The sequence below is a fragment of the Salvelinus fontinalis genome, chromosome 6 (genome assembly GCF_029448725.1).
Source record: "Salvelinus fontinalis isolate EN_2023a chromosome 6, ASM2944872v1, whole genome shotgun sequence".
Lineage (NCBI taxonomy): Eukaryota > Metazoa > Chordata > Actinopteri > Salmoniformes > Salmonidae > Salvelinus > Salvelinus fontinalis.
Window position 1 is genome coordinate 32177687 of NC_074670.1, and position 27926 is coordinate 32205612.

Genomic DNA, 27926 nt, shown 5'->3' on the forward strand with positions numbered 1-27926 from the left:
GCACAAATGATTTAATACTACATGTGTCCATTAAACTCTCATAAAGTAGTAGTGTATATAGTTTTGTAGTCAGCTACTTTTGTGAGATACAGAGGCCATTAGGAATAAATTATCAGGTCAGACAGTACATGTGTAATAAATGGAATGCCATTTTGGCTAGTTTAGTGGCAAACATGAACGTTCTCAATTCATACCTGAAACTGTAGTGACACCTAGTGGTTAAAACCAAGACAAGTGTAAACCAGCAAGCATTGCCTTGCTGGTGAAGGGATGCCATTACTGTAGTTTGTCAATTTCTTGTAAACCTATGCTTTACATTCATAATTCACAGGGAAATATCCTGGGGCTCTGTTCACAAACACAAACAGACCCCACAGAGCCCCAGAACAGCAACACAATTAGACTCAACAAAATCATGAGAAAACAAAAAGATAGTTATTTGACACATTGGAAATACATTTTAAAAAACAACAGAGCAAACTAGAATGCTATTTGGCCCTAAACAGAAAGTACACAGCAGCAGAATACCTGACCACTGTGACTGAGCCAAATGTAAGGAAAGCTTTGACTAGGTACAGACTCTGTGAGCATAGCCTTGCTACTGAGAAAGGCCACCTGGCCCTCAAGAGAAGGCCGGCTATGTGCACACTGCCCACAAAATGAGACGGAAACTGAGCTGCACCTTCTAACCTCCTGCCAAATGTATGACCATATTAGAGACACATATTTCCCTCAGATTACACAGATCAGAGGGAAATTACACAGATCCACAAAGAATTCGAAAACAAACCCAAAAACAAACTCTGATATCTACTGGGTGAAATACCAGTGTGCCATCACAGCAGCAAGATTTGTGACCTGTTGCCACAGAAAAGGGCAACCAGTGAAGAACAAACACCATTGTAAATACAACCCATATTTATGTTTATTTATTTTCCCTTTTGTACTTTTAACTATTTGCACATCGTTACAACACTGTATATAGACATAATATGACATTTGAAATTCCTTTATTCCTTTGGAACTTCTGTGAGTGTAATGTTTACTGTTAATTTGTATTGTTTATTTAACTTTTGTTTATTATCTACTTCACTTACTTTGGCAATGTTAACATATGTTTCACATGCCAATAAACCCTTCAAATGAATTGAAATTGACAGAGAGAGACCGAGACAGAGAGGGGGGATTCTGCTGACATGTGCCACTGTCGCATTAGGATTATATTTACGTTAGAAAAACAAAATTTTGAATTGAAGCGTTCTAGCTACCAACTGACATACATGTATGTGTGTTACCATGGCTACTAACGCATGCAGTCTGTATTAACTCCAGTTGGGGGCGAACATTTCAAAGATTTGTGCAGTGAACACATCATCACTCAGGTAGCTAGGTGTAGACTCTGAGCGGTGGATAGAAGGTAACCATCCAGTTACTTCTACAAAACGTATTTCACAGCCGAAGATTTACGATTATGAAAACATGGTCGTAAAAACTAGAAAACAAAACGTGAAGGATCAACCGCCGCAGCCCAACGTCGACGACAGAGACAGGAGTCCGCTTGTATCGCCAGGCATCTGGAAAAGTAGACGAGCAGGAAAAGGCACCCCTTTCAACAGCTTGCTTCACAATAAGAATGGACTATTTCCTGGGTTTTCATTCATCAGAAGTAAGCTTGGCCTTACTCCGTCTGCTTTTGTGAAACTCGGAATCACTCTGGTTCTTGGTAAGTGTCACACAACACATATACTGTAGCTAGCTAGTTAGCTAACGTTACCAGTACTGTAACGATGTTGCTAACGTAACCAGACAGCTTACGTTAACTAGCGCTAGCTCAAACAGCACAACCACGACGACAGCTAACGTTACTGAGGTTGCTGGTCATTGGTGGCTAGCAAATGATGATAGCCAATTTAACGTTACTGTAGTTAGCTAACGGTCATTATATTATTAACTAGCTGGTTAACTAATATTAGAACAATGAAAGTTGTGGGGTTAATACTAATAAACCCCACAACTTTCTTAATATCATTAACGTTTCTCTGTATTTTCTTCATAGCTGCTCTGGCTGGGTATTTACATTGGTAAGTTAAGTAACTAACCTCAGTCTAACAACATTTCAGGTCACTGACATGCACTTCAAAGTCTTGAATGTTTCCTGTGTACATTGATTGTAGATAACTAACGTTGGCTAGTTAGCTAGATGTCCTAAAGCCTATTTGTTGTTTCTGTAGGTACCATCTCTCATGCCTCTTTGAAAATGACAGACACTTCTCACATCTGTCAGGACTGGAAAAGGAAATGGCATTTCGGACAGAAATGGTAAGTCTTGTGTTGTTGAAAGATGAAACGAATGAAATAATGATGACCTATTCTATGTGTGTGTGATACTGTGTCTTGCAAAATCTTAGCCTTGTTTCTGTAGCAGGCCATGAGCCAATACCTGATAAGGGCTTTTGTGTTAGAATTGAATCCAATTGTTATATGATCCTGTTCTAGGGCTTATACTACTCCTACTTCAAGACCATCATTGAGGCCCCAACCTTTCTCAACGGTCTTTATCTGGTCATGAATGATCGGCTTACAGAGTACCCACTGGTTATAAACACACTGAAGAGGTTCAATCTCTATCCAGAGGTAACATTTGTGGAAATGGACATCCTTGGCATTTGATTGGACAACAGACTTTGTTGAGGGTCTTCATGCTGAAATCCTTCCTCCACTGCTCTCTAGGTGGTCCTGGCCAGCTGGTACAGAATCTACACAGATATAATGGAATTCTTTGGACTCCCCACCAAGATGTGTTGGTCCATCAATAGAGGAGAGGGTATGGCTGCAGTGGACAGCTGTGAAGGTACCAATGCAGTCTTGTTGGACCTGAACACACACACACAACTCTCTAGGCCGGATGCAGTCAAACCAGCTCTATGGGAAATCATAAAGAAAATGAGTGTTATTCCTGTGCCACCCAGCTGCAGTGGTTCATCTGAACTATTAGTTGTAAAAATCTCATTATTGCTGCATATGAAATTGAAAGTTGGCATAACACCAGTGTTCCGCTCTGTAGAGAGAGAACTGCTTGAAGACACAAAGCCAATCTGTTTGATTTTAATTTCAACATATACACTGCTCAAAAAAATAAAGGGAACACTTAAACAACACAATGTAACTCCAAGTCAATCACACTTCTGTGAAATCAAACTGTCCACTTAGGAAGCAACACTGATTGACAATAAATTTCACATGCTGTTGTGCAAATGGAATAGACAAAAGGTGGAAATTATAGGCAATTAGCAAGACACCCCCCAATACAGGAGTGATTCTGCAGGTGGTGACCACAGACCACTTCTCAGTTCCTATGCTTCCTGGCTGATGTTTTGGTCACTTTTGAATGCTGGCGGTGCTCTCACTCTAGTGGTAGCATGAGACGGAGTCTACAACCCACACAAGTGGCTCAGGTAGTGCAGTTCATCCACGATGGCACATCAATGCGAACTGTGGCAAAAAGGTTTGCTGTGTCTGTCAGCGTAGTGTCCAGAGCATGCAGGCGCTACCAGGAGACAGGCCAGTACATCAGGGGACGTGGAGGAGGCCGTAGGAGGGCAACAACCCAGCAGCAGGACCGCTACCTCTGCCTTAGTGCAAGGAGGTGCACTGCCAGAGCCCTGCAAAATGACCTCCAGCAGGCCACAAATGTGCATGTGTCAGCATATGGTCTCACAAGGGGTCTGAGGATCTCATCTCGGTACCTAATGGCAGTCAGGCTACCTCTGGCGAGCACATGGAGGGCTGTGCGGCCCCACAAAGAAATGCCACCCCACACCATGACTGACCCATCGCCAAACCGGTCATGCTGGAGGATGTTGCAGGCAGCAGAACGTTCTCCACGGCGTCTCCAGACTCTGTCACGTCTGTCACGTGCTCATGTGCTCAGTGTGAACCTGCTTTCATCTGTGAAGAGCACAGGGCGCCAGTGGCGAATTTGCCAATCTTGGTGTTCTCTGGCAAATGCCAAACGTCCTGCACGGTGTTGGGCTGTAAGCACAACCCCCACCTGTGGACGTCGGGCCCTCATACCACCCTCATGGAGTCTGTTTCTGACCGTTTGAGCAGACACATGCACATTTGTGGCCTGCTGGAGGTCATTTTGCAGGGCGCTGGCAGTGCACCTCCTTGCACAAAGGCGGAGGTAGCGGTCCTGCTGCTGGGTTGTTGCCCTCCTACGGCCTCCTCCACGTCTCCTGATGTACTGGCCTGTCTCCTGGTAGCGCCTGCATGCTCTGAACACTACGCTGACAGACACAGCAAACCTTTTTGCCACAGTTCGCGTTGATGTGCCATCGTGGATGAACTGCACTACCTGAGCCACTTGTGTGGGTTGTAGACTCCGTCTCATGCTACCACTAGAGTGAGAGCACCGCCAGCATTCAAAGTGACCAAAACATCAGCCAGGAAGCATAGGAACTGAGAAGTGGTCTGTGGTCACCACCTGCAGAATCACTCCTGTTTTGGGGGGTGTCTTGCTAATTGCCTATAATTTCCACCTTTTGTCTATTCCATTTGCACAACAGCATGTGAAATGTATTGTCAATCAGTGTTGCTTCCTAAGTGGACAGTTTGATTTCACAGAAGTGTGATTGACTTGGAGTTACATTGTGTTGTTTAAGTGTTCCCTTTATTTTTTTGAGCAGTGTATATTCCACTGCACTGGATCAATGTTATTTTTCTGAATTGTGGTTTTCCAAATGTGTAAGTTTGACTGAATACCAGTTAATTTCAGGAAAGTAGAGGTCTGTGTCTCCCAAAGGAATTCCATGCAGTTGCTTAGCTTATGAATAATTGCAATCCGTGAGGCTATTTCTTGCTTTCGTTGCATTTTAATTAAGCTGCTGCACAAAGGGAAAGCTTTGTTTTCTTATTTCACATAACACATTTCACATGTATCTGGGCCAACTTCAATGAAATCTATGAATAAGGGGAAGGTGTTTTGTAAAGGGGAGGTTGTTCCCCTTTTCTACTTGTTGAACTGTTCTCTTGATTTGTCATTGGCACTTCATAGCATGTAGTACTTCTCAGTGTTATATAGCCAAGACTGGCGCAAATTACACTTCTTTCTAATTAAAGGTTTAAAGGTGTGAATTATTAAGGTGTGAGTTATGTGAAAGCACACTCTCTATGTAGTTTGAAGGTGCTGTTGTACATGTAAGTGCCGCCTGCCTTTTGTTCCTGTTTCCACAAGCTGAGTGCGCAGCAAATTAGAGCAGACTCAGAATAGCCCTTTATCCTCAGCAGTTCTATGGTAGTGAAATGAAAGAAAGCCTCCCACTTCAGGAAAGCATTAAGAAGGCGACTCACTGAAGGCTTCAATGTTTCCATTAGGCCTATGTCTTTCACTATGAGCGAGCCATGTGTTAGGTATCAATCAATATTACATCATGCTTTCAAGCATCTTATTTTGAGCCATTCCATCAGTTGACTTAACATTTTCTGAAAGTAAGTTAATTTGTTTGGTACAGTAATACAGCAAGCAAACAATATTCTCACTTTCATTTTTGTCCAGGACTTCAGGCCATGGCCATAGAATAGCATATAGTATTTGAATAGAATCTCTGGTCATGAGAATCAGTGTTTTGAAGTTATGGTCTTTGGCTATTCGAGGTCCTTGCCATTGCCAGTCTCAATCCTAATAGTCTCTCTGTCTGTGTGTGTCAGGTATGGGTGACCCTGCATACTTCTATGTGACCTTTGTGTTCCTCCTCAATGGTCTGATGATGAGTCTGTTCTTCATCTACGGGACCTACCTCAGGTAACTTAACCTTTATCCTCCTTTGATTCTGCATCGGTTGGGCTCAGATTAAGACTTTAAAGTAATTTTGTCACTTTAATGTTCTAACAAAGACTGCTAAAATAAGAAAGGATGAATTTTCTCCCTTCCTCTCTCTAGTGGCAGTCGGCTCGGGGGTATGGTCACGGTGCTGTGTTTCTTCTTCAACCATGGAGAGGTGAGTTTGTACGGTACAGAACCGTGGGGGTAGACTGATGAGGGTGGAGATGGGGGATGGATACAATGCAGGCAGCCATCAAAAGGATATCTGTCTCAGCCAGTATCAGACAGGCTGAGTAGTTGCTCTATTGTATTATTCACACCAATCGATACTGACATTTCAATCATACTCTCCTCTCCCCAGTCGCCACCCACTTGTCTCCTTTACCTTCTCAGTCTGTGCTGGTTTCACGCAGAAGTGTGAATGTATCCGAATCATTATTATAGGAGCATTGGTGCAGTGTGGGTGTAGGATGAAGACTAAATGTACTGGATGAGATTACTGGATGCATTTTTATGTACAAATAGCTTTTTGCAGTTGTCATTGATTGCGTAGCGGTACAGAAAAATCCCCTCCTACGCAGCAATGTGTTGTCGCAAAATAAAGTAGGATTGTGTTTGTTTGTATGTGTGTGTTTCTGTGTCTCAGAGCACCCGGGTCATGTGGACTCCGCCCCTGAGGGAGAGCTTCTCCTATCCTTTCCTGGTCCTGCAGATGTTACTCCTCACCCACATCCTCCGGTAACTCACCATCGCTCTTTCCTTTCTCCTTCCTTTCTCTCCTTCTCTTTTCAATACTCTCTGGCCACCTCTTCATGTGCTAGTGATATGTAATCTAAAGCAGCGATTCTCAACTGGTGCTGGATAGAGGTCGACCGATTATGATTTTTCAAGACCGATACCGATTATTGGAGGGCCAAAAAAAAGTCGATACCGATTAATCGGACGATTTGTATATATTTTTGTAATAATGACAATTACAACATTACTGAATGAACACTTTTGTTTTAACTTAATACAATACACAAATAAATAATGAAACATGCTTAATTTGGTTTAAATAATGCAAAAACACAGTGTTGGAGAAGAACGTAAAAGTACAATATGTGCCATGTAAAAAAGCTAACATTTAAGTTCCTTGCTCAGAACATGAGAACATATGAAAGCCGGTGGTTCAATATTCCCAGTTAAGAAGTTTTAGGTTGTAGTTATTATAGGAATTATGACGCGTTGACTATTTCTCTATACCATTTGTATTTCATATACCTTTGACTATTGGATGTTCTAGTAGGCACTTAAGTTTTGCCAGCCTAATCTCAGGAGTTGATAGGCTTGAAGTCATAAACAGCGCTGTGTTTTAAGCATTGCTAAGAGCTGCTGGCAAACGCAGTAAAGTTTGAATGAATGCTTACGAGCCTGCTGCCGCCTACCACCACTCAGTCAGACTGCTCTATCAAATCATAGACTATAATATAATAAACACAGAAATACGAGCCTTTGGTCATTAATATGGTCAAATCCGGAAACTATCATTTCAGTGAAATCAGGAACCGTTACGTATTTTATCTAACGGGTGGCAACCCTAAGTCTAAAATATTGCTGTTACATTGCACAACCTTCAATGTTATGTCATAATTATGTAAAATTCTGGCAAATTAGTTCGCAGGCGGCCCAAACTGTTGCATATACCCTGACTCTGCGTGCAATGAACGCTAGAGAAGTGACACAATTTCCCTAGTTAATATTGCCTGCTAACATTAATTTATTTTAACTAAATGTGCAGATTAAAAAAATATATACTTCTGTGTATTGATTTTAAGAAAGGCATTGATGTTTATGGTTAGGTATATTCGTGCAACGATTGTGCTTTTTTCGTGAATGTGCATTTGTTAAATCACCCCCCGTTTAGCGAAGTAGGCTGTGATTCGATGATAAATTAACGGGGACCGCATAAATTAAATCAAAGCAGGACAAGCTAGTTAACCTAGTAATATCATCGACCATGTGTTAACTAGGGATTATGTGAATATTAATTTGTTTTTTTGATAAGATAAGTTTAACGCTAGCTAGCAACTTACCTTGGCTCCTTGCTAGACTCGCGTAACAGGTGGTCAGCCTGCCACTCAGTTTCCTCATGGAATACAATGTAATCAGCCATAATCGGCATCCAAAAATGCAGGTTACCGATTGTTATGAAAACTTGAAATCGGCCCTAACTAATCGGCCATGCTGATTAATCGGTCGACACCTAGTGCTGGCCGTCTCCAACAAATTTTGGTTGTAGAAGGTTTTTGATAGTTTGCGGCTGTCTGAGTAAATTGTATTTATTTTTGTATTAAAAAATACTCCAGTCTGAACTTAAACCAGGTAGATAGTGTGTAGAAATGATCATGTACTTACATGTTTTTATAATTTAATCCCGGAACACCTTTTCTTAAATCACAATATTTCAATATAGAGCTATTAGCAGCACTATTTTGGTAGATTTTTGTGGTCTCAAGCCAGTGAGGTGACTTTTTATTAACATTCTTCATCAAGAATACGTGCAAAATGTAATTATTGACAATGAAAGAGGTGGTTGTGAATGTTGTTCCCTTGTTATATAATTGCTACATTAACTATCAATATACCATTGCTTTTTTTTTTTTAAGATTGGATTTGGCGATTCTTTATCGCGGTGCGAATATTGAGTTGCGACTGAGACAACCTAGTTCAATTTGGATCCCGAGGCAAAACCATGGGAGAACCACTGATGTAGATTATATGGAAAGCTCTGCAATTGTTATGATCTCAATTATTTGTGGTCCAGATATCTGGTTTGTAAAGCTTGATGTTGGCAATACCAAGGTTGTTGGTTCCGTTCCTGCATTGATCACATTTTTTATTCACTTGGAGTCAAAGTGTCTGCTCTTCAACCCCTTTAACTTGTTCTCTAAAGCTGTGAGTGGGCTTGGCGGCTGATACATTCTATCTAGAGGCAGCCTGAATGGGAGTGTCAGTGTGTGCCTGTGTTAATGGATTTCCTTACCTCTTGCCTCCTGCCCTTTTCCACATCTATCTCTCCAAAGGACACGCAACCCCAGCAGAAAGGTCATGTGGGCATTGGCCATCTCCAATTTGTGCTTCATGCTGCCCTGGCAGTTTGCCCAGTTCGTGCTGCTTACCCAGGTAAGAGAAAAAGAGGGAGAGATAAATATAGAGAAGGGTGGAGGCTGTGAGAGCAGTGGAGAAGTGGAAGACGGAGTGAGGAAGAGATGGGAATAGAGTGAAGGGAGGCTGTGAGAGATAGAGAAAGAGACTGAGCAAGGAGAAAGAGAGATTGAGAGAAAATGAGAAGAGTATACTGGTAAAGGGACAGTGTAAGAGATGGAGAAGAGGATAACAAAAAAAGAGCAACAGACAGTGAAAAAGAAGGGAGCTTGTGAGACAGATGGAGAAAAAGACTAGAGGAGGTGGGGAGGCAGACAAAAGCGTTTAAGGTTAGTCTCACACAAACAGGATCTGCTGGCATCTTTGCTTAGCAACAGCTTTGCTATCAGTCTGGCTAGATTACATTAGCAAGTGTCCCTCTGCTAGCTAAGTAGAGCCTTATATATGGGGATTTTACCACAAACGGTAATCTAAGTACTTATAACATCAATGTGTTGTGCTCGAAAATAAGCATGCACCCTTTATTGCAATCATTTCAAGGTTGTTGTATACACTACTTGTTGCTTGTGTTTACACTTGACTACTTGTTTCAGGTGGCCTCGCTCTTTGCCTCGTACATCCTGGGATACATCAGCCCCACCAAAATGCAGTCCCTCCTAGTGACACACATGGTAAATGTATTTTCTGGTTCCTAACTAACCTGTACTTGTGAGCGTGCATCGTAAAACAGGGCTGTGCGCTCTGCCAAGGAGTGTGTTTTGGTCCGTAGCTACATTACTCCTCTCCACCACAGTTCCAGTTCTCCTAATGCTCTAAGCAACACAGGCTGTTAGTGTGGCTAGCGTAGGGAGCTGGGGTCAGTGTGCTGGGGAGAGAAGAGGCCCTTTGTATTAAGATGATGCTGGAAATTTGTATCGGAGGTGGAGAGAAGAAAGGACATATGGCTGTGAATAATTTATCCGCCTGGCAAGAAGTGGCAGCGTGAGGAAAACGGGGACACACACAGGCTTGTGTCCTCGACGACTTACAGCATTTTTAAGCCCACTTTGGCTGTAACAAGTTTGGTGTGCGTGTCAATGTGCCATGACAACAGTAAAAATATTTAATAAAAAATAATACTTTCACACACAACTCTTTTGATAGTCCCAGTCGGTATTAGATTGAATGTTGCAGCCCTGCCCATCTGTGGGGGAAAACAACCGGTGGTTGCCTAGGTTACCCCATTGGCTCACAGCTGAAACGTAACCTTTTTCAAATGCAATTTCCTTGTTGTCAACCTGTTTTCGTCAATTACAAAACTACATTTAAAAAAGTACAACGTCTAAAGATTACTTTTCAAAATTGCCTACTCCGGAGCGTTCTCACTACTGAGAAAAACATAATGTAGAGTTCCCTCATACACGTTTTCATGAGGGTGCAAATAGCCACGTGAGTGCTACCGACCAGAACATTAAGCTAGCCAAGACCAACAACACAAGCAAACGGACTATAACGGACTATACAGCTTCAAGTAGTAGCATTAAGACTGACTGAAGGCTTCACGTTTTCCGTTGGGGTAAGTGGAGTTACAAACAGACTCTACTAAACAAGTTAAATGTCTTTGAATGTGATAATGTTTTCCACACACATACTGTAGCTTACTTGGACACTGGGTCCCCATATTTTCACTGTCCTACACCGAATAGCCTGAAGCCATAGGGCTCTTCTGGCATGCTCTATTTCCCTATGTGGAAGCATTGCGAACCGTCTGGATTTTTGACCTGGTTACATGTACATTGAACAACACAGCAGGTTTTCTGCATTTATTTTTCTGTATAACAAATCTATGACGAAGTTGTCTCTCGCACTTGAGGTCAATGGTAAAGAATGTTTGTTTTCCACAATTTGTAGGCTTGGTCAAGGGGAATTCCTTATTATTATGTGAATATCGACTCGGACTATGTCACCAAACTTCTTTCCGCCCCACTCCATCTCCAGATCACACTTGCTGTGTGCTTTTTTCTGATGTTTGGAAACTCCATGCTGCTGACATCATTCTACGCCTCCTCGCTGGTCTCCATTTGGGTGAGCTGGACTAGCACTCTCCTCATGCTTTCAATGTGTAGAGGATGTCTTTTATGTTAAGCATGGTGTGATGTTGAAAATGGTATGGTGTTGAAATCAGTTCCTTCCTGGTTGCAGGGAATAATTGCCCTGCGGGACAAATTTGCAGGAGCCTTCAAACCTGGCCTCATCACATGGGTAAGAGGTGTGTGTGTGTGTGTGTGTGTGTGTGTGTGTGTGTGTGTGTGTGGACATGTTTAACTATACCTGTGGGGACCAGAAGTCCCCACGAGTATAGTAAACAATCAAAAACTGGGGACATTTTGCCGGTCCCCACAAGGAAAAAAGTATATTTCTAGAGGTGTTAGAATTAGTGTTTTAGGTTAGGGAAAATATGATTTTGAATGGGAATCAATTGTGTGTCCCCACAATGTTAGTAAAAGAAGACTGCGTCTGTCTGTCTGTCTCCTGGTTGACTTGTCGGTCTGCTCTCAGGTCATGCAGGGCCTGGTATGGGTTGTCTCCACGGTCATTCTCAAGTTCATGCTGTCAGCCATCTTTGGAGCCTCTGATGATGTAAGTCTTTGAAAATAGCCCTGTGCATTTGAAACAAAATGCCTTACATTTTGGTGCCTTTTCTGGAAGAATCACTGTGCATTTTGAAACAAGCCATCACTCAAAAGTATGATAGTAATACAAGTAAATAGGAATATGCTAACTGTATTTGAAATTGCGGCTACTTTTACAACAATTTCTCTTCCAGGCTCACATCAGTAGCTTAATAAAGTCCAAGTTTACCAGCTACAAGGACTTTGACACCATGATGTATACCTGTGCTGCTGAGTTTGACTTCATGGAAATTGAGGTATGAAAGACACTTGGCCGTATTTGGCATAGCAACATGGCACTAGTGTTAGAAGGCATCCTTTCATAGTATTTTTATTTTATTTTACCTTTTATTTAACTAGGAAAGTCTGTTAAGAACAAATTCTTATTTTCAATGACGGCCTAGGAACACTGCCTTGTTCAGGGGCAGAACGACATTTTTTACCTTGTCAGCTCGGGGATTCGATCTTGAAACCTTTCGGTTACTAGTCCAACGCTCTAACCACTAGGCTGCCTGCCGTCCCATTTGGCAGCTCATTTTGTAAAGGTCGTGTGTGGTATGTGTCAGAAATAACAGTTTTTCTCCAGTCGATCTGACGTGTGTAACATTGCTCTTCTCAGACCCCACTGCGCTACATCAAGACACTGCTGCTTCCCATCAACATGCTGGTGGTTGCTGTCATAGCAGGACGGGTAAGACTTAATTTGTGTGCCATACACCAGGCACTCGACACAATCCACTGTTAGAGAACAAGGCAGGCATCCTTGAAATGTCATTTCTCCCGTTCTGCTTTTGACATGCCTGTTGAGCTCAATTTGTCATATTTGAGGCAGGCTTGACAAACGGCAAGATAATTATGTTCCAGAAATATTCAAGAATCTCCTCGAGCGTGTCCAAATGTGTCAGTTTGATCTAATTGTGTGTCAAATGCAGAATTAATAAGACGAGTGCGGGCCTCCCGAGTGGCACAGCGGTCGAAAGCACTGCAGTGCTTGAGGCGTCACCTCAGATCCGGGTTGGATCCCGGGCTATGTCGCAGCCGGCGGCAACCGGGAGTCCCTTGAGGCAACGCACTATTGTCCTAGCGACATCCGGGTTAGGGGAGGGTTTGGCCGGCCGGATGTCCTCGTCGCGCTCTAGCGACTCCTTGTTGCGGGCCGGATGCATGCACGCTGACATGGTCGCCAGTTGTACGGAGTTTCCTCCAACACATTGGTGCAGCTGGCTTCTGTGTTATGCGAAGCAGTGCTGCTTGGCAGGGTTGTGTTTCGGAGGACACGTGGCTCTCAACCTTCACCTCTCCCGAGACTGTACAAGACTAACTACCAATTTAGATATCAAGAAATTGGGGAGATAAAGGGGTAAAAAATTATTATAATAAAAAATGACGTGCCATTTTGATTCTGTTTGACTTGCTTTGCTAGTGAAGAAATGGAGGGCTTCTAAATAGTGATACTGGTAGAAATGAAAATGGTTAATTATTTGCTGTGAGTATGCTCACTGTTAGCATATAATAGAAGGCGGAATCATCCTGGTCAACGTTATATCCCTTCTGAGGTTCGTCTTTAAAAAAAAATTGTGACACTGTTTGTCCCTTCTCCTACTCTGCGCAGACCATCCAGGATGTTGTGAGGTTCCTGAGGGAAGGAGAGAAGTATTCTGTCAAACCTGAAGACGATGACGACGATGAACAGTGAGTATATTTCCCTCTGTCCTCTGTTATAAAACTCACCCTCTTAACAGCACAAGTCAAAAGGCAAACTTCCATGTGCATTTTGCCCATTCATTCCTATAAAGACAACACAACTTGACATTTTGACAACTCATAACTTTTTTCACATTTTTCACAGCCCAGAAATGTTGGCAAAAGGAGAGGTAAGCAAGCATACTGATTTCCCTGAATGTTACTGCTGTGTACACCGTGCCTGAGTCTCCTCACGCCATATGATTCAAGCCTTCTTTTTTTTCTTAAATGTGGTAATGTTCATCTGCTTCAGCTACAATAGTAATGATCGTCTAAGTGATTTTCATAACCTGCATACAGAGGCAATTTTCTCCAGCCAGTTAAATTGCTCACTTTATTACCACTTCTAGCTCTAACCATTTATTTCTCTCGCTTCCTCCATCCATCCCTCCCCCAATCTTGTTCTCTCCTGTGCCCTCCAACCCTCATTCTCTACCTGAGCTCTTTCTCTCTTTCTATGTATGTATCTCTCTTTCTCTGTCATGGTGTCAGCTGGTGTACCATAGCCTACAGTTGATAGCGTTTGCAGTGCTGGCGATGCTCATCATGCGTCTCAAGCTCTTCCTCACGCCCCACATGTGCATCATGGCCTCCTTGATCTGCTCCAAACAGGTCAGTCCCCGACGCCATTCAACATGACACGACGCCACTCGACACGACACGACGCCACTCGACACGACACGACGCCACTCGACACGACACGACGCCACTCGACACGACACGACGCCACTCGACACGACGCCACTCGACACGACGCCACTCGACACGACGCCACTCGACACGACGCCACTCGACACGACGCCACTCGACACGACACGACGCCACTCGACACGACACGACGCCACTCGACACGACACGACGCCACTCGACACGACACGACGCCACTCGACACGACACGACGCCACTCGACACGACACGACGCCACTCGACACGACACGACGCCACTCGACACGACACGACGCCACTCGACACGTCGACACGACGCCACTCGACACGTCGACACGACGCCACTCGGCACGTCGACACGACGCCACTCGGCACGTCGACACGACGCCACTCGGCACGTCGACACGACGCCACTCGGCACGTCGACACGACGCCACTCGGCACGACGCCACTCGACACGGCACGACGCCACTCGACACGGCACGACGCCACTCGACACGGCACGACGCCACTCGACACGGCACGACGCCACTCGACACGGCACGACGCCACTCGACACGGCACGACGCCACTCGACACGGCACGACGCCACTCGACACGGCACGACGCCACTCGACACGGCACGACGCCACTCGGCACGACGCCACTCGACACGACGCCACTCGACACGACGCCACTCGACACGACGCCACTCGACACGACGCCACTCGACACGACGCCACTCAACACGACACGACGCCACTCGACACGACACGACTCATCGCAACTCGGTGAGATTCAACACACCACAACACAATTAGCACTGACACCACACAGATACCGCAGAGTACATAACGTTACAAAAGATGGCTCACAACACCACTACCACTAGAGACCTCCATCACAGATACACTGCAGACCAGTGTTCTCTGTGATGCTCATGTGTTGTCTGTCTGTGTGTCAGTTGTTTGGCTGGATAGGGGAGAAGTTCAAGCTCCACGTGATGGTGTTTGGCATCTTGTCCATCATGGCCATGCAGGGTGCGGCCAACCTGCAGGCCCAGTGGGGCATCATGGGAGAATTCAGCAACCTACCCCAGGAGCAGCTGCTGGACTGGATCAGAGACAACACACGGCCCAGTGAGTAACGTCTTCATCCTACCTCTGAAACCAGAGGCTCGAGAAACACATTTTTTTTTAAATCATTCTAAATGACATCCTTCGTTATGGAATTGACTGATCTGACTAGGTTGGATTGGTGAAAGCAATTGGCTGGTAACCTCACTTTCAGGTATCCAGTCCCTTTCAGATCAGTGATCATGACCCATGCCTCTGTTGACTCTTCTCTTAGATGTACTTTGTTTTGTGTGTGGTGCAGACGCTGTGTTTGCTGGAGCCATGCCCACCATGGCCAGTGTGAAGCTGTCAGCCTGCCGGCCCATCGTCAACCACCCACATTACGAGGACGCTGGACTGAGGTGTGGACAGAACATTGATACACTGTACTCGCTATGTGCTAGGCTAACACCAATTCAGCGTTGTCTAAACGTTGTGGTCTGTTCCACTCAGGGAGAGGACCAAGCTGGTGTACGCCATGTATAGCCGCAAGTCTGCCGAGGTGGTGAAGAGGAACCTGATGCAGATGGAGGTGGACTACTTTGTCCTGGAGGACTCGTGGTGCACCCGGCGCTCCAGGTAACCCTAGGTGACCTTCCTGTCAGTCACCAACTGCTGTTTACACTGTCATATGTTCTTGTGACATTGTCAACAAGTCATTCCAGTCAGTACAGGGCATTTTTCCAACTCACTCTGAAATTACTCAGAATTGAACTGAACCCAATTCTGCTGCCAAGTGACCATTTGAACCATTTGATCTGTTTCGCAGTCCGTTAATCACACAATGTTTTTGTTCAGTTTGTTTCTTTGCTGAAATATTTTCTCTTTCTCTGCCCCTTTCTCTTTCTCCCTTCCTGGCTTTTTCTGTGCTCTCCAGGCCTGGCTGCAGTATGCCTGAGATCTGGGATGTGGAGGACCCTCAGAACGCTGGGAAAGTCCCCCTCTGTACGCTCATGTCCAGGGACTCCAGGCCCCACTTTGCCACAGTCTTTCACAACAACGTTTACAAAGTTCTAAAAGTTCCCAAAGCAGCTAAAGAGCTCAGATAACAGCAGCGTCGGCCTGTTTTTGGTGCTACCTTCTAGTGTTTCCATCAGCGTGGTGCGTGTTTTTATATAGTTCCTTTTCCTGTTGGTCTGTCTCCTTTGGAGGTACCACTGCCACAGCTGCGTTTTACGTCTCCCTTTTTTGAGGCTCTGTTAGAGCAGTGGACTGATGTGATGGGCTAAATAAGAGTCCCCACTTGTGTTGTGTAAGCATTTCATTTAATTTTATGCGAGCTTATACTGAAAGTTGTTCTTAAAGAAAGAAATTCATTTTATTTTTGTGTATTAGTACATTTTGGATGTCAGGCATATTTACTTTTTGTACTTTTATGCCCTTTTTTGCATATTAAGAATTGTCATTATTTAGTGTCATTTTTTTGATTCACTGATGTGTGTAATAATTTTGTTATTTGCCAAAGCAAAGTGTAGTTAGTATAACTACTAGTGTTACAGCTGCAAGTGTCAGCTTAATGTAGCACACCTGAAATGTCCTTTTTAAGAGAAGTGGAATATGATCATCTGCAAACAGATTTTTCCCAACAACCCATTGCAACTTGTAGCAGTGCATTATTTTAAGCATTAGCGTAATGACCTACCACCATATATCAGTGGTTTAGGACCCTGTATTGACATACAGAAAACACTTTTAGGCATCTTTTTGGAGTTGTTAAAGTCATACCAATTTAGCGTTATTGCTTTGGACTCCACCACAGGAAGTTACGTCATTAATTTGTAGCCTTTTTTTGCACCTCAGTGGCCTTTGCACATGTCACAACATAATTGAATTCAACAATGTTATGACAAAAAAAAACATTTTTTTTTTAATGATTTGAATTGTAACCCGCTTGCGGTTACTTCCCCATTTTATTGTGGGGACATAGCTGTGAAAGACTACGCCACTCTGGTCTCCACTTTACACTTGATAGCACTGGTGTGCTCTAACCACTTCCCCCTTTTGTTCATGCAGCTCTGAGTTGTGACTGTGAAAGTCCCTTTGCCACTCTGATGAGGTCAAGGGTCAAACAGGAGAGTCGTTCTCATTATCCCTGTGACTCATTCGGCCTTTACCAGTGTGGCTTTGAAGTTACTTAAAACAACCCCAGTGTAATCATTCCAGTGTGAAAGCTACAGTATTGTTGGGTACAAATCATCTCACCAATACAGGTGAGGCATTTTAGCAATAAGCATACTGTTAGTTACTCAGACTTCAAGGTTTATACATATTATACAACATTCATCAATTGTAATAGTTTCAAGCAGCAGTTTCAATTAAATGCAAGAAGTTTATTTCAATGTGTTCTGCTATTTCTGTGACTGTTCATGAATAGCACAGCAAGTGTTTTATGCTAAGTTTATTTTTGGTTATGTCCAAGATATACAGTAAGGTACTGAAGTGATCTTGAAAGCAAAATGCCTGTTTTTAGTGGTGGGGCGGTGACCACACAATTTGAAATATTTTGACATCAACATTTCTTGTGACAGGCCTAGCTTTGTCTAATGCTTGTTGACTTCATCTGTATTTTGAAAAAAGGTTTATCAGCATCTTTCTTTCTCTTGTTTTTGATTAACAGTGAAACCAATGCGAGTTTTTGCTGGTTGATCATTTGAGAGAATTGGATATTAAATTCATTAAATGGTTTCGGGATGCACAGTAACAAGCCTTTATTAATAGAATAGACACCTGAATACAAATGTGACTGTTTATAATTTGGCTATAATACGGCGTCCGCCTTCAACAAAGAAAACAATTTGAGGTTCCACTGGGTTATGACAAGAAATAGTGAGTGACTTTCTCCACACTTCTCAAAATATTAAGTGATTCTGTAGTAATTATGCAGTTAGATGGTAACTATGTTGGCCTTATTTGGACTTTCCTGTAAAAGGAATCATTTCGGATTGGTTAGGGTCATCACTTTCCCCCGTACACCTCTACCTCACACAGTGCCAGGTACTTCTCTCTGCCTGGGAGAACGATAGTGACATAGTGTCCCTCCATGTTACATGGAATATCCATTGGCTGCCCTTCTCCCATCTCGGAGATCACAGCACACCTGAAACGCACACATACCAGTAAGTTAGAGCATACAGCCAGAGGTTTTTCCTGATCATGAAACCTGCAATCATTGATGTAAACTGGTAAATTCGCCACAACATCTCCAAAACATGACTGCTGTGGATCATCTAAGCCAAGGCTTCATGAATCATATCTTCTCACAGTGGATTGGTCGTGCCGTTGTTCTCCAGGGAGTTTCCAATGCGGATCTCAGCCCCGTTGATCCTGTGGAGACAGCAGTCCCCTCTGTTGGTGATGGTGACAAAGGTGACTTGGTATATGTCCAATAGGTCCACTCTCCACCAGGGGTTGGTCTCTGCCTCCGTGTGGCTGCAGGAGCCAGCATGGTACAGTGGGTTACGCTTTCTGTCGATGGCATTGCTGGCAGCACCGTGGCTGTCGTACTGGGAGGAATGGACCGCTATTCCACCGGAGGCTAGATTCTCTGAGGGGGACACAATAAGAATTAGGGGGAAAAACGGTGCCTTCAGAAAGTATTCATACCCCTTGACATATTCAACATTTTGATGTGTTACAGCCTGAATTCAAAATGGATAAAACTATTTTTTTTAAATGATAATCTACACACAATACCCAATAATGACAAAGGGAAAGTTAAAATGACATACAGAAATATTTAATTAACCTAAGTATTCAAACCCCTGAGTCAATACTTTGTAGAAGCACCTTTGGCAGCGATTGCAGCAATCAGTCTTTCTCGGTAAGTAAGACAGGGATCATCAAATTAGATCCATTGATTTATTTTAAAAATTCAGTGGGCCGAAACATAATTACAAATCATTTGTAAACTGCAAATTGACCGCAGGAAGTACAAACAGATATTATGTTTAATTAAAACATATTTTCAAACCATGCGTACATTTGTATACGGTCACAATATCTATTATGCGTGGGAATACTTTGGAACAGATTTCTAAAACTAAAATCACTTGGAACTGATTTTCTGGTATTTTTAAGGTATTTTATGTCAAAAAAAAAAAAAGAATAATATATACAATACCAGTCAAAAGTTGACACACCTACTCATTCAAGGGTTTTTTGTCATTTTTAACTATTTTCTACATTGTAAAATAATAGTGAAGACATCAAAACTATGAAATAACACATATGGAGTCATGTAATAACCAAAAAAGTGTTAAATCAAAATATATTTTATATTTGAGATTATTCAGCTACCCTTTGCCTTGATGGCAACTTTGCTCACTCTTGGCATTCTCTCAACCAGCTTCACGAGGTAGTCACCTGGAATCCATTTCAATTAACAGGTGTGCCTTGTTAAAAGTTAATTTGGGGAATTTCTTTCCTTAATGTGTTTCAGCCAATCAGTTGTGTTGTGACAAGGTAGGGGTGGTATACAGAAGGTGGCCCTATTTTATAAAAGGTGCGCGTTTGACCTTCATGTTTTAAAGTCATGATGGACTGTCATTTCTCTTTGCTTATTTGAGCTGTTCTTGCCATAATATGGACTTGGTCTTTTACCAAATAGGGTTATCTGCTGTATACCACCCCTACCTTGTCACAGCACAACTGATTGGCTCAAACCAATTAAGCTTTTAACAAGGCACACTTGTTAATTGAAATGCATTCCAGGCGACTACCTCATGAAGCTGGTTGAGAGAATGCTGAGTGTGTGCCAAGAGTGTGCAAATCAAAATATATTTTGATTTTTTTAACAACTTTTTTTGATTACTACGTTATTTCATAGTTTTTATGTCTTCACATTAATTCTACAATGTAGAAAATAGTAAAATATAGAAAAACCCTTGAATGAGTAGGTGTGTCCAAACTTTTGACTGGTACTGTATATTATTTTGTTTGTTCAGAAAACTTGGGGAGCCAAATAATATCACCCTCAGGCCACCAGTTGGGGAACTCTGCTCTAAGAGCTTCTACACCTGGATTGTGCATCATTTGCCAATTACTATTTTCAAGATTCTTCAAGCTCTTTCAAATTGGTTGTTGATCATTGCTAGACAACCATTTTCAAGTCTTGCCATATATTTGTCTTGCTGTAGATTTAATTCAAAACTGTAGCTCGGCCACTCAGGAACATTTACTGTCTTCTTGGTAAGCAACTCAAGTGTAGATTTGTCCTTGTGTTTTAAGTTGTCCTGCTGAAAGGTGAATTCATCTCCCAATGTCTGGTGGAAAGCAGACTGGACCAGGTTTTCTTTTAGAATTAGGTCCATTCAATGTATTTTTTATTCAGAAAAACTCCCCAGTTCTTAACCATTACAAGCATACCCATAACATGACGAAGGCACAACTATGCTTGAAAATATGGAGAGTGGTACTCAGAAATGTGTTGTATTGGATTTGCCCCAAACATTACACTTTGAATTCAGAACAAAAAGTTAATTGCTTTGCCATTTTGTTTGCAGTATTACTTTAGTGCTTTGTTGCAAACATGATGCATATTTTGTATTATATTTGTATTCTGTACAGGCTTCCTTCTTTTCACTCTGTCAGTTAGGTTAGTATTGTGGAGTAACTAGAATGTTGTTGATCCATCCTCAGTTCTCCTTTCACAGCCGTTAAACTCTGTAACTGTTTTAAAGTCTCCATTGGTTTCATGGAGAAATCCTTCCTTCCTTTCCGGCAACTGAGTTTGTAGTGAGTGGGTGTATTGATACACCATCCAAAGTATAATTAATAACTTCGCCATGAACAAAGGGGTAACTTGTTAAGCAAATGTTTACTCCTAAACTTATTTCGGCTTGCCAGAACAAAGGGGTTGAATACTTATTGACTCAAGACATTTCAGCTTTTTGTTTGTCACTAATTTGTTTAAAAAAACGTTATGGGATATTGTGCCAGTGACATTTTTTTGTTTGTTTTTATCCATCTTAAATTCAGGCTGTAACCCAACAGAATGTGTAAAAAGTCAAAGGGGTGTGAATACTTTCTGAAGGCACTGTAAGTGTAATAGGCTGCATTGACACAGGCAGCCCTATTCTGATCTATTTCCCAGTAATTTGTCTTTTGCCCAATCACATCAGATCTTTTTCAAAGATCTGATTGGTCAAAAGACATATTAGTGGAAAAAAACAGATTTTAGCTGCCTATGTAAACACAGCCTTAGTGACACACAACGCAAGCAAAAGGGTTGCTTGCATTTTGCAGACTATGTGGGTAACTTACCAGGCACTGTATCAACTGGATGTTGTGTCTCAAATGATATTTTCTCATGATCAAATGTTTCTTCGTCTGTATTGTTTTGATTGTAGGTCTCTTCTTCAGTCGAGAAATAGAAGACGAGAAGTAAGGGAAATCAATGCAACAGCAGAGTTGAAACTAACACGTCAACTCATTTCAGGGCTAATCCTAATGCATGAAACTTGAGGTAAATACATAAATTTGAAGTTAGGATTCGGCCCTCCATGAATCAACTGTGTTGAAATGTAATTGACCCATTGTCCAAAAGCCTATTTTAGCATGTGCAGCGCCATTGAGGACTTTCACCATTTTGAAGTAGTCAACTGGCTAGGACTTGCTATGGGTTAAGGAAGGATCACAGTAGGTCAGTAGGAGAGTTCAGCCAATGAATATTACTCCTGAGCAAACATTCCATAACTGCAGGTGGCAGTACATCTATCTGTTCAAACTTTACACACTCCATCAAAGTAGGTAGTGGTATGCACCTTTTCAGTTTATTTTTGTACTGCGAATACACTCAGAAGAAGAAGAAATTAACTACTTTAAAATAGGGACAGCCCTCAATGGCGCTGCCCATGCTCAGAAAAATGACTTGGTGAGTATGGAATATTGTGTAAAATCCAAGCCTCTGGTTAAGGATTTCTGATTTCTGGTCCCAATTTTAGCCTGGAGGGGACTGTATGATTGGATGTAGGAGTAGCTGACCTTTCCGAATAGCAGACCTTCCGAGGGATCTCAGAAGATCCCATAGCCAGGCCAGGTTTAGGTTTGGAGCTGTAACAGCTGTCTCGGGGGCAGTTGAAGGCAGGCCTGGAAAAAGGAGGATGGAAGGGAGTGGAGTAAAAAATGTATATCGGTAAACGATAATAAAAAAAGGCATCTGCTGGAGAAGGTGTACATTCTGAATGATGGAGCCCATACCTGCCTGAAAGGTGCTTGCTTGCACTTCCACCTCACACAAAGTCAAGTACTTTTCTTTTCCTGGGAGGAGAATGTTGACATAGCGCCCCGATATACCACCGCACGGAAATGTCCTGCTTTGCCCAGCAGGGATGTATGGAATCCTGGCACACCTACAGGCATAGGAATCTTGAGCATTGTTATATGTTATAAGAGGATTACAGGACAAACAGTATTTGCTCAAAATAATGGATCAGGGACGAGTTTCCTGAAAGCTTAAAGGGGCAATCTGCAGTTGCTACATCCATTTTGGGATGTATAAATCAATGATATGTACCCAATGATTCTTGAAGAACATAACTTAGAAATGCCTCATGAGCTTAGTTCAACTGTCATAGCCCATCAGAACCAAAAATATAATCTTGTTTTATCCAATGTTCTTAAACAAAGTAAATGTAAACAAACTATATAGCCTCAAAACATGGTTCCAACTATAATTTTGATATCATAGCTGGTCAGTCATTGTATCCATAGCTACAGTTGAAGTCAGAAGATTACATACACCTTAGCCAAATACATTTAAACTCAGTTTTCCACCATTCCTGACATTTAATCCTTGTAAAAATTCCCTGTCTTAGGTCAATTAGGATCACCACTTTATTTGAGAATGTGAAATGTCAAAATAATACTAGAGAGAATTATTTATTCCAGCTTTTATTTCTTTCATCACATTCCCAGTGGGTCAGAAGTTTACGTACACTCAATTAGTATTTGGTAGCATTGCCTTTAAATTGTTTAACTTGGGTCAAATGTTTCGGGTATCCTTCCACAAGCTTCCCACAATATGTTGGCTGAATCTTGGCCCATTCCTCTTGACAGAGCTGGTGTAACCGAGTCAGGTTTGTAGCACTCCTTGCTCGCACTCCTTGCTCGCACTCCTTGCTCGCACTCCTTGCTCGCACTCCTTGCTCGCACTCCTTGCTCGCACTCCTTGCTCGCACTCCTTGCTCGCACTCCTTGCTCGCACTCCTTGCTCGCACTCCTTGCTCGCACTCCTTGCTCGCACTCCTTGCTCGCACTCCTTGCTCGCACTCCTTGCTCGCACTCCTTGCTCGCACTCCTTGCTCGCACTCCTTGCTCGCACTCCTTGCTCGCACTCCTTGCTCGCACTCCTTGCTCGCACTCCTTGCTCGCACTCCTTGCTCGCACTCCTTGCTCGCACTCCTTGCTCGCACTCCTTGCTCGCACTCCTTGCTCGCACTCCTTGCTCGCACTGATTTCTTTGAATTTTCCCATGATGTCAAGCAAAGAGGCACTGAGTTTGAAGGTAGGCCTTGAAATACATCCACAGGTACACCTCCAATTGACTCAAATGATGTCAATTAGCCTATCAGAAGCTTCTAAAGCCAAGACACCATTTTCTGGAATTTTCCAAGCTATTTAAAGGCACAGTCAACTTAGTGTATGTAAACTTCTGACCCACTGGGATTGTGATAGTGAAATAATCTGTCTGTAAACAATTGTTGGAAAAATGACTTGTGTCATGCACAAAGTAGATGTCCTAACCGACTTGCCAAAACTATAGTTTGTTAACAAGAAATTTGTGGAGTGGTTAAAAAATGAGTTTTAATGACTCCAACCGAAGTGTATGTAAACTGCCCCTTTAAGTCTGATTAAATCCTCATAGCTGATGAGTTATGGAGATGGCTGGGTTGTTTAAGGGAGAGTTGTGTTGTCGGGATGACACATAGTGGGTTTTAGGCTGGGTTTCTGTACAGCACTTCGAGATATTAGCTGATGTACGAAGGGCTATATAAAATAAAATTGATTGATTGATTGATTGTGTAGCCAGCCAGAAGTTGTGTTACAAAGATAACTCACAGTGGGTTGCTATTGCCGTTGTTGAACAGTGAGTCCCCAACGTGGATCTCTGCTCCACTGATCCTGTCTGAGCAGCAGTCCCCTCTGTTGGTAATGGTGACGTAGGTGACGTTGTGGGTCTTGCTCAGGTCCACCCGCCACCAGGGGTCGACCTCTGCTTTTGTGTGGCTGCAGGACCCCTTCAGATACTGGTTGGTCCAGTTCAAGTCAATGGCATTGTTGGCATCTCCAAACTTGTCCCACTGCGACGACTGACTGGCTATCCCGCCAGTGGCTGCATTCTCTTCACAGAACAAACCAGATTAAAATCATGGGTTTACAAATGGTTCATTGTCAGTTCAAGATGCAGTACATAGCTGTACTAATCAGTGATCTCAATGAAACATTTTCTAAAACAGTGTTGCATTCTCTATAATACAACAAAAGTAAAAATGTTGTATATTGTGTTACCATATCGAGTCTTATGGTCTGGGCATAGAATGTCTTGCCCTCTCTTCATATCTTGCACGCTCCTGTCTACAGGAAACATTACAGTACATAAGGGTTTGAGTCACAGGCTTTTGACCCACACTGTTAAGAGACAGTTAGCCATGGCTTCAAGTCATCTAATAGCTACCATGTAGGCAAGTGTAAAAGGTAGTTGTTGTGAAATTGTTAGATTACTTGTTAGATATTACTGCATGGTCGGAACTAGAAGCACAAGCATTTCGCTACACTCGCAATAACATCTGCTAACGATGTGTATGTGACCGATAAAATGTGATTTGATGTCCAACAATAACACATCAGAGATATTATAAATAAAACCCTGTACATACCAGAGGAAAGATGTTCGTCCACATCTGTAAAAGGACCAAGACATTTGTTGTAATTTAGAGGAATAGGTCAAGTTTGACCAGATGTCATGATTTTGTCACCCTAACAAGCTTATAAACTTAGATGAAGTGATCATATATTGCCCCTTCCGTTAATAGATGACAATACCATATAATGTCTGCTCCTCACCTGGACGGCTGCCCACATTCACCTCCACCTCACACAGTGACAGGTGTTTATTGCAGCCCGGCAAGAAAACGTTCACATAGCGACCCTCGATCCCACTGCACTGAAAGGTCATGACCTCCCACGCGGGATATGAGGAGATCACAGCGCACCTAAAGAAGGAAATCGAACGAAAACACATTGTATAAACAGGCTTTTGATCTCAAATCTTAAACATCAAATGCGCTCTGTGTTATATTTGCTAATGAGGCTCCTCACAATGGATTGCTGTTGCCATTATTCTGCAGGGAGTTTCCAATGTGGATCTCAGCACCATCGATCATCTCTGGATCAACGTCTTCAATGTTGGTGACTGTTATGGAGGTGACGTTGTAAGGTCGCTGCAAGTCCACCCTCCACCATGGGTTGACTTGGGACTTGGTGCGGCTGCATGATTTGTCTTTGTACATGGAGAGGCGTATTCCATCTACGGCATTGTTAGAGCCCCCCATGTAGGAGTACTGGGAGGATTGGCGAGTAGTTTTCTTTAAGGCAACATTGTCTTTAGGGAAATAGAAGGTTTACACTTACCAATGCAGTACAACGATCCATTAATTTATATAACATACTTATGTGGTATAGATCTGGGTTTACCTGTAACAGGAACAATTAAGTTGAGTTCTGAAGCTTGAGTTGGTCCCATTTCTTCTTATAAGACACAATGAAACATACATGAGATGAACAGTGAAGTTATAATGTACAGGTCTTATCAACCATTTATAGCTAATAAAAAAGGAAAACTACCACACAAATGGATCACCATCAAAATATTTATCTCAATATGTGTATGATCACTCTGTTAGGTTCTTTTCTTCCAGGTTTTGATGCGTACTAATAGGAGCAGGATGAGCATTCACCTCCACCTCACACAGAGTTAGATATTGCATGTATCCTCTGAGGAACACATTGACGTATTGCCCCTGCATCCCGTGGCATTGAAATGTGGTGGAGCCCCCTGCGGGAATGGAGGATATCAACGCACACCTGGATGGAACAGTAAGACGTATTAGGAGGTGGATTCCTCGTATCCTCTATCCTCGCCTCCTTTTTAAAACCCAGGTGTGGAATATGTACCGAACAGTTATACTTGAGTAAAAGTAAATATACTGCAGTAAAAAAGGTAGAAGTAAAAGGGAGAGTCACCCAGTAAAATTATCTTTACAAGTGTGTGAATTGGACCATTTTGCTGTCCTGCCTGAGTACTTTTGGGTGTCAGGGAAAATGTATGGGAGTGAAAAGTAAACATAAAATAGGAATCTAGTGGAGTAAAAATTGTCAAAGGCATTTTTACTAAAGCTACTTTACACAACTGTCAAAACCCATTGGATAAAATAAGTCCTAGTGGAGGCACTTTGAACCTTCTCAATACTATTGAGAAGCAGGTGAAGAGATAGCATGTGAGGAATAACAGAATTGTGACATAGCAGACACCTGGGCTATCAGCCTGGGCATACAACATCATTTTCTTCAAATGCTCAAATGCAGGATGATGGGTAGTGCCATACCTGTGGTTACTATTGCCATCGTTCTCCAGGGAATTTCCAATGCGGATCTCAGCCCCGTTGATCCTCTCTGCTAAAGTATCTCTGTTGGTGATGGTGACGGAGGTGACTTGGTAAGTCTCCAGCAGGTCCACCCTCCACCAGGGGTTGGTCTCTCCCAAAGTGTGGCTGCAGGAGTGATCTTCGTAAGTCGGGTTCCATATTCCATCAATGGCTCTTTTTGCAGGGCCTCCGTAGATTGTGGAGGATTGGGCTGCTTTGCCCCTCAGAGCTACATTCACTGTGGGCCAGAAGGAGAATAGTGAGGATAGCTATTCAGATCAGAGATGAACCATAAATCATGTTACCATCTGATAATCTCCTTACATGTTATAAAATCATTTTTAAATACTGTATTTAAATATCCACATTTGAAATAATGACACTATTTTCATGCGTTAACTTTACATATAGAACAATAGAAAATAGATTCCCATGGGACCCAACAAGGTAAAAGCGTTGACCAACCTAATTCATCTTTAGAGCACCTTCCCATTCCCAGAATCCCCAGTAGGGAGAGTATAATTACTTCTTTCATCTTGCTGATAGAAACAAATAGGAGAGGTTCACAGATTAACATCAACAGATTCAGATATTCTGTTAACCAGCCAGTTCTTTGAAATGTCACAGATCAGATAAAACATATGACTGACACATTTTTCAGTAGGCTACTCAAAATGAAGTTATCATATACATTTGGGAACTTACCGTGGATGTAATGTGTTTGCATGCTCTGCATTAGAGGGGATTCCTTTAGGTCCTCAGGGACTGGCAGAAATGGATTGAACATAGGAAGGGTCCATTGACCTCCGAGTCACTATGTTTGCAATGTACAAAGAACTGTTTGCTTTTCAAAAGTGGCAAACAAGACTGTGCCATGGAGCATTACATATACAGAACCCTGACACAGGCATGTCACATGTAGTCATCTTGTACTTTTTGTGTGAACTGCACTTTTTGCATTCCTTGTACAGTATGCTTATGAGTATGTTCATAAGACATGATGAAGCTTCACAGACACACTAAGACGGCCTTGATTGTTGTAAAGGCTCAGTGGAACAACCTGGTGACATCAACCTGGCCATTGCCCTGTAATCATGCTATAGCATACATTACACATGCGTACAGTCCAAAACCACCTCTAAATCAGTCCTAAATGATC

At 42.6% G+C, this 27926-nt stretch overlaps 2 protein-coding genes across 5 annotated transcripts; one reads left to right on the forward strand and one right to left on the reverse strand.

The window, feature by feature from the left end:
• The first annotated feature begins 1314 nt into the window (after nucleotides 1–1314).
• On the forward strand, nucleotides 1315–17458 carry LOC129857688 (probable C-mannosyltransferase DPY19L1). 2 transcript variants are annotated; one of them, XM_055926177.1, is made up of 22 exons: nucleotides 1315–1723; nucleotides 2057–2081; nucleotides 2232–2319; nucleotides 2497–2634; nucleotides 2731–2851; nucleotides 5710–5803; nucleotides 5942–5999; nucleotides 6471–6562; nucleotides 8890–8989; nucleotides 9565–9642; nucleotides 10949–11035; nucleotides 11153–11212; nucleotides 11510–11590; nucleotides 11778–11879; nucleotides 12242–12313; nucleotides 13235–13314; nucleotides 13472–13496; nucleotides 13858–13977; nucleotides 14975–15149; nucleotides 15388–15487; nucleotides 15579–15704; nucleotides 16003–17458. In XM_055926177.1, exons 1-22 carry the CDS (start codon nucleotides 1480–1482, stop codon nucleotides 16172–16174), a joined length of 2238 nt encoding a protein of 745 aa, XP_055782152.1. In that variant the 5' UTR covers nucleotides 1315–1479; the 3' UTR covers nucleotides 16175–17458. The 2 variants fall into 2 exon arrangements, with proteins under 2 accessions (XP_055782152.1, XP_055782153.1); XM_055926178.1 differs by lacking the exon at nucleotides 11778–11879 and having other exon boundaries at nucleotides 1317–1723.
• Nucleotides 17459–17816: 358 nt separating this feature from the next.
• LOC129857690 (uncharacterized) lies at nucleotides 17817–27590 on the reverse strand. Of its 3 annotated transcripts, none has more exons than XM_055926184.1 (15): nucleotides 27473–27590; nucleotides 27233–27306; nucleotides 26729–27005; nucleotides 26056–26207; nucleotides 25818–25868; nucleotides 25443–25725; nucleotides 25188–25336; nucleotides 25001–25024; nucleotides 24633–24698; nucleotides 24183–24465; nucleotides 22323–22474; nucleotides 22107–22211; nucleotides 21387–21476; nucleotides 18387–18669; nucleotides 17817–18222 (listed from the first exon to the last, which is right to left on the reverse strand). In XM_055926184.1, the coding sequence occupies exons 2-15, from the start codon at nucleotides 27300–27302 to the stop codon at nucleotides 18081–18083; spliced, it is 2127 nt and encodes a 708-aa protein (XP_055782159.1). In that variant the 5' UTR covers nucleotides 27303–27306; nucleotides 27473–27590; the 3' UTR covers nucleotides 17817–18080. The 3 variants fall into 3 exon arrangements, with proteins under 3 accessions (XP_055782159.1, XP_055782158.1, XP_055782160.1); XM_055926183.1 differs by having other exon boundaries at nucleotides 21387–21479; nucleotides 27473–27589; XM_055926185.1 differs by lacking the exons at nucleotides 26729–27005; nucleotides 27233–27306; nucleotides 27473–27590 and having other exon boundaries at nucleotides 21387–21479; nucleotides 26081–26099.
• Nucleotides 27591–27926: the final 336 nt, after the last annotated feature.

Bases quoted from the DNA above. Each gene is read 5' to 3' on its own strand.
- LOC129857690 (XM_055926183.1), bottom strand. From the start codon at position 27,302: ATGAAAGAAGTAATTATACTCTCCCTACTGGGGATTCTGGGAATGGGA. The intron at 25,726-25,817 runs GTAAACCCAGAT...ATTTCCCTAAAG, and splicing joins CTTAATTGTTCCTGTTACAG to ACAATGTTGCCTTAAAGAAA. The intron at 18,223-18,386 runs GTGAGAAGATAT...TGTGCGTTTCAG, and splicing joins AACGGCACGACCAATCCACT to GTGTGCTGTGATCTCCGAGA.
- LOC129857688 (XM_055926177.1), top strand. From the start codon at position 1,480: ATGGTCGTAAAAACTAGAAAACAAAACGTGAAGGATCAACCGCCGCAG. The intron at 2,852-5,709 runs GTACCAATGCAG...TGTGTGTGTCAG, and splicing joins TGCAGTGGACAGCTGTGAAG to GTATGGGTGACCCTGCATAC. The intron at 5,804-5,941 runs GTAACTTAACCT...TCCTCTCTCTAG, and splicing joins ATCTACGGGACCTACCTCAG to TGGCAGTCGGCTCGGGGGTA.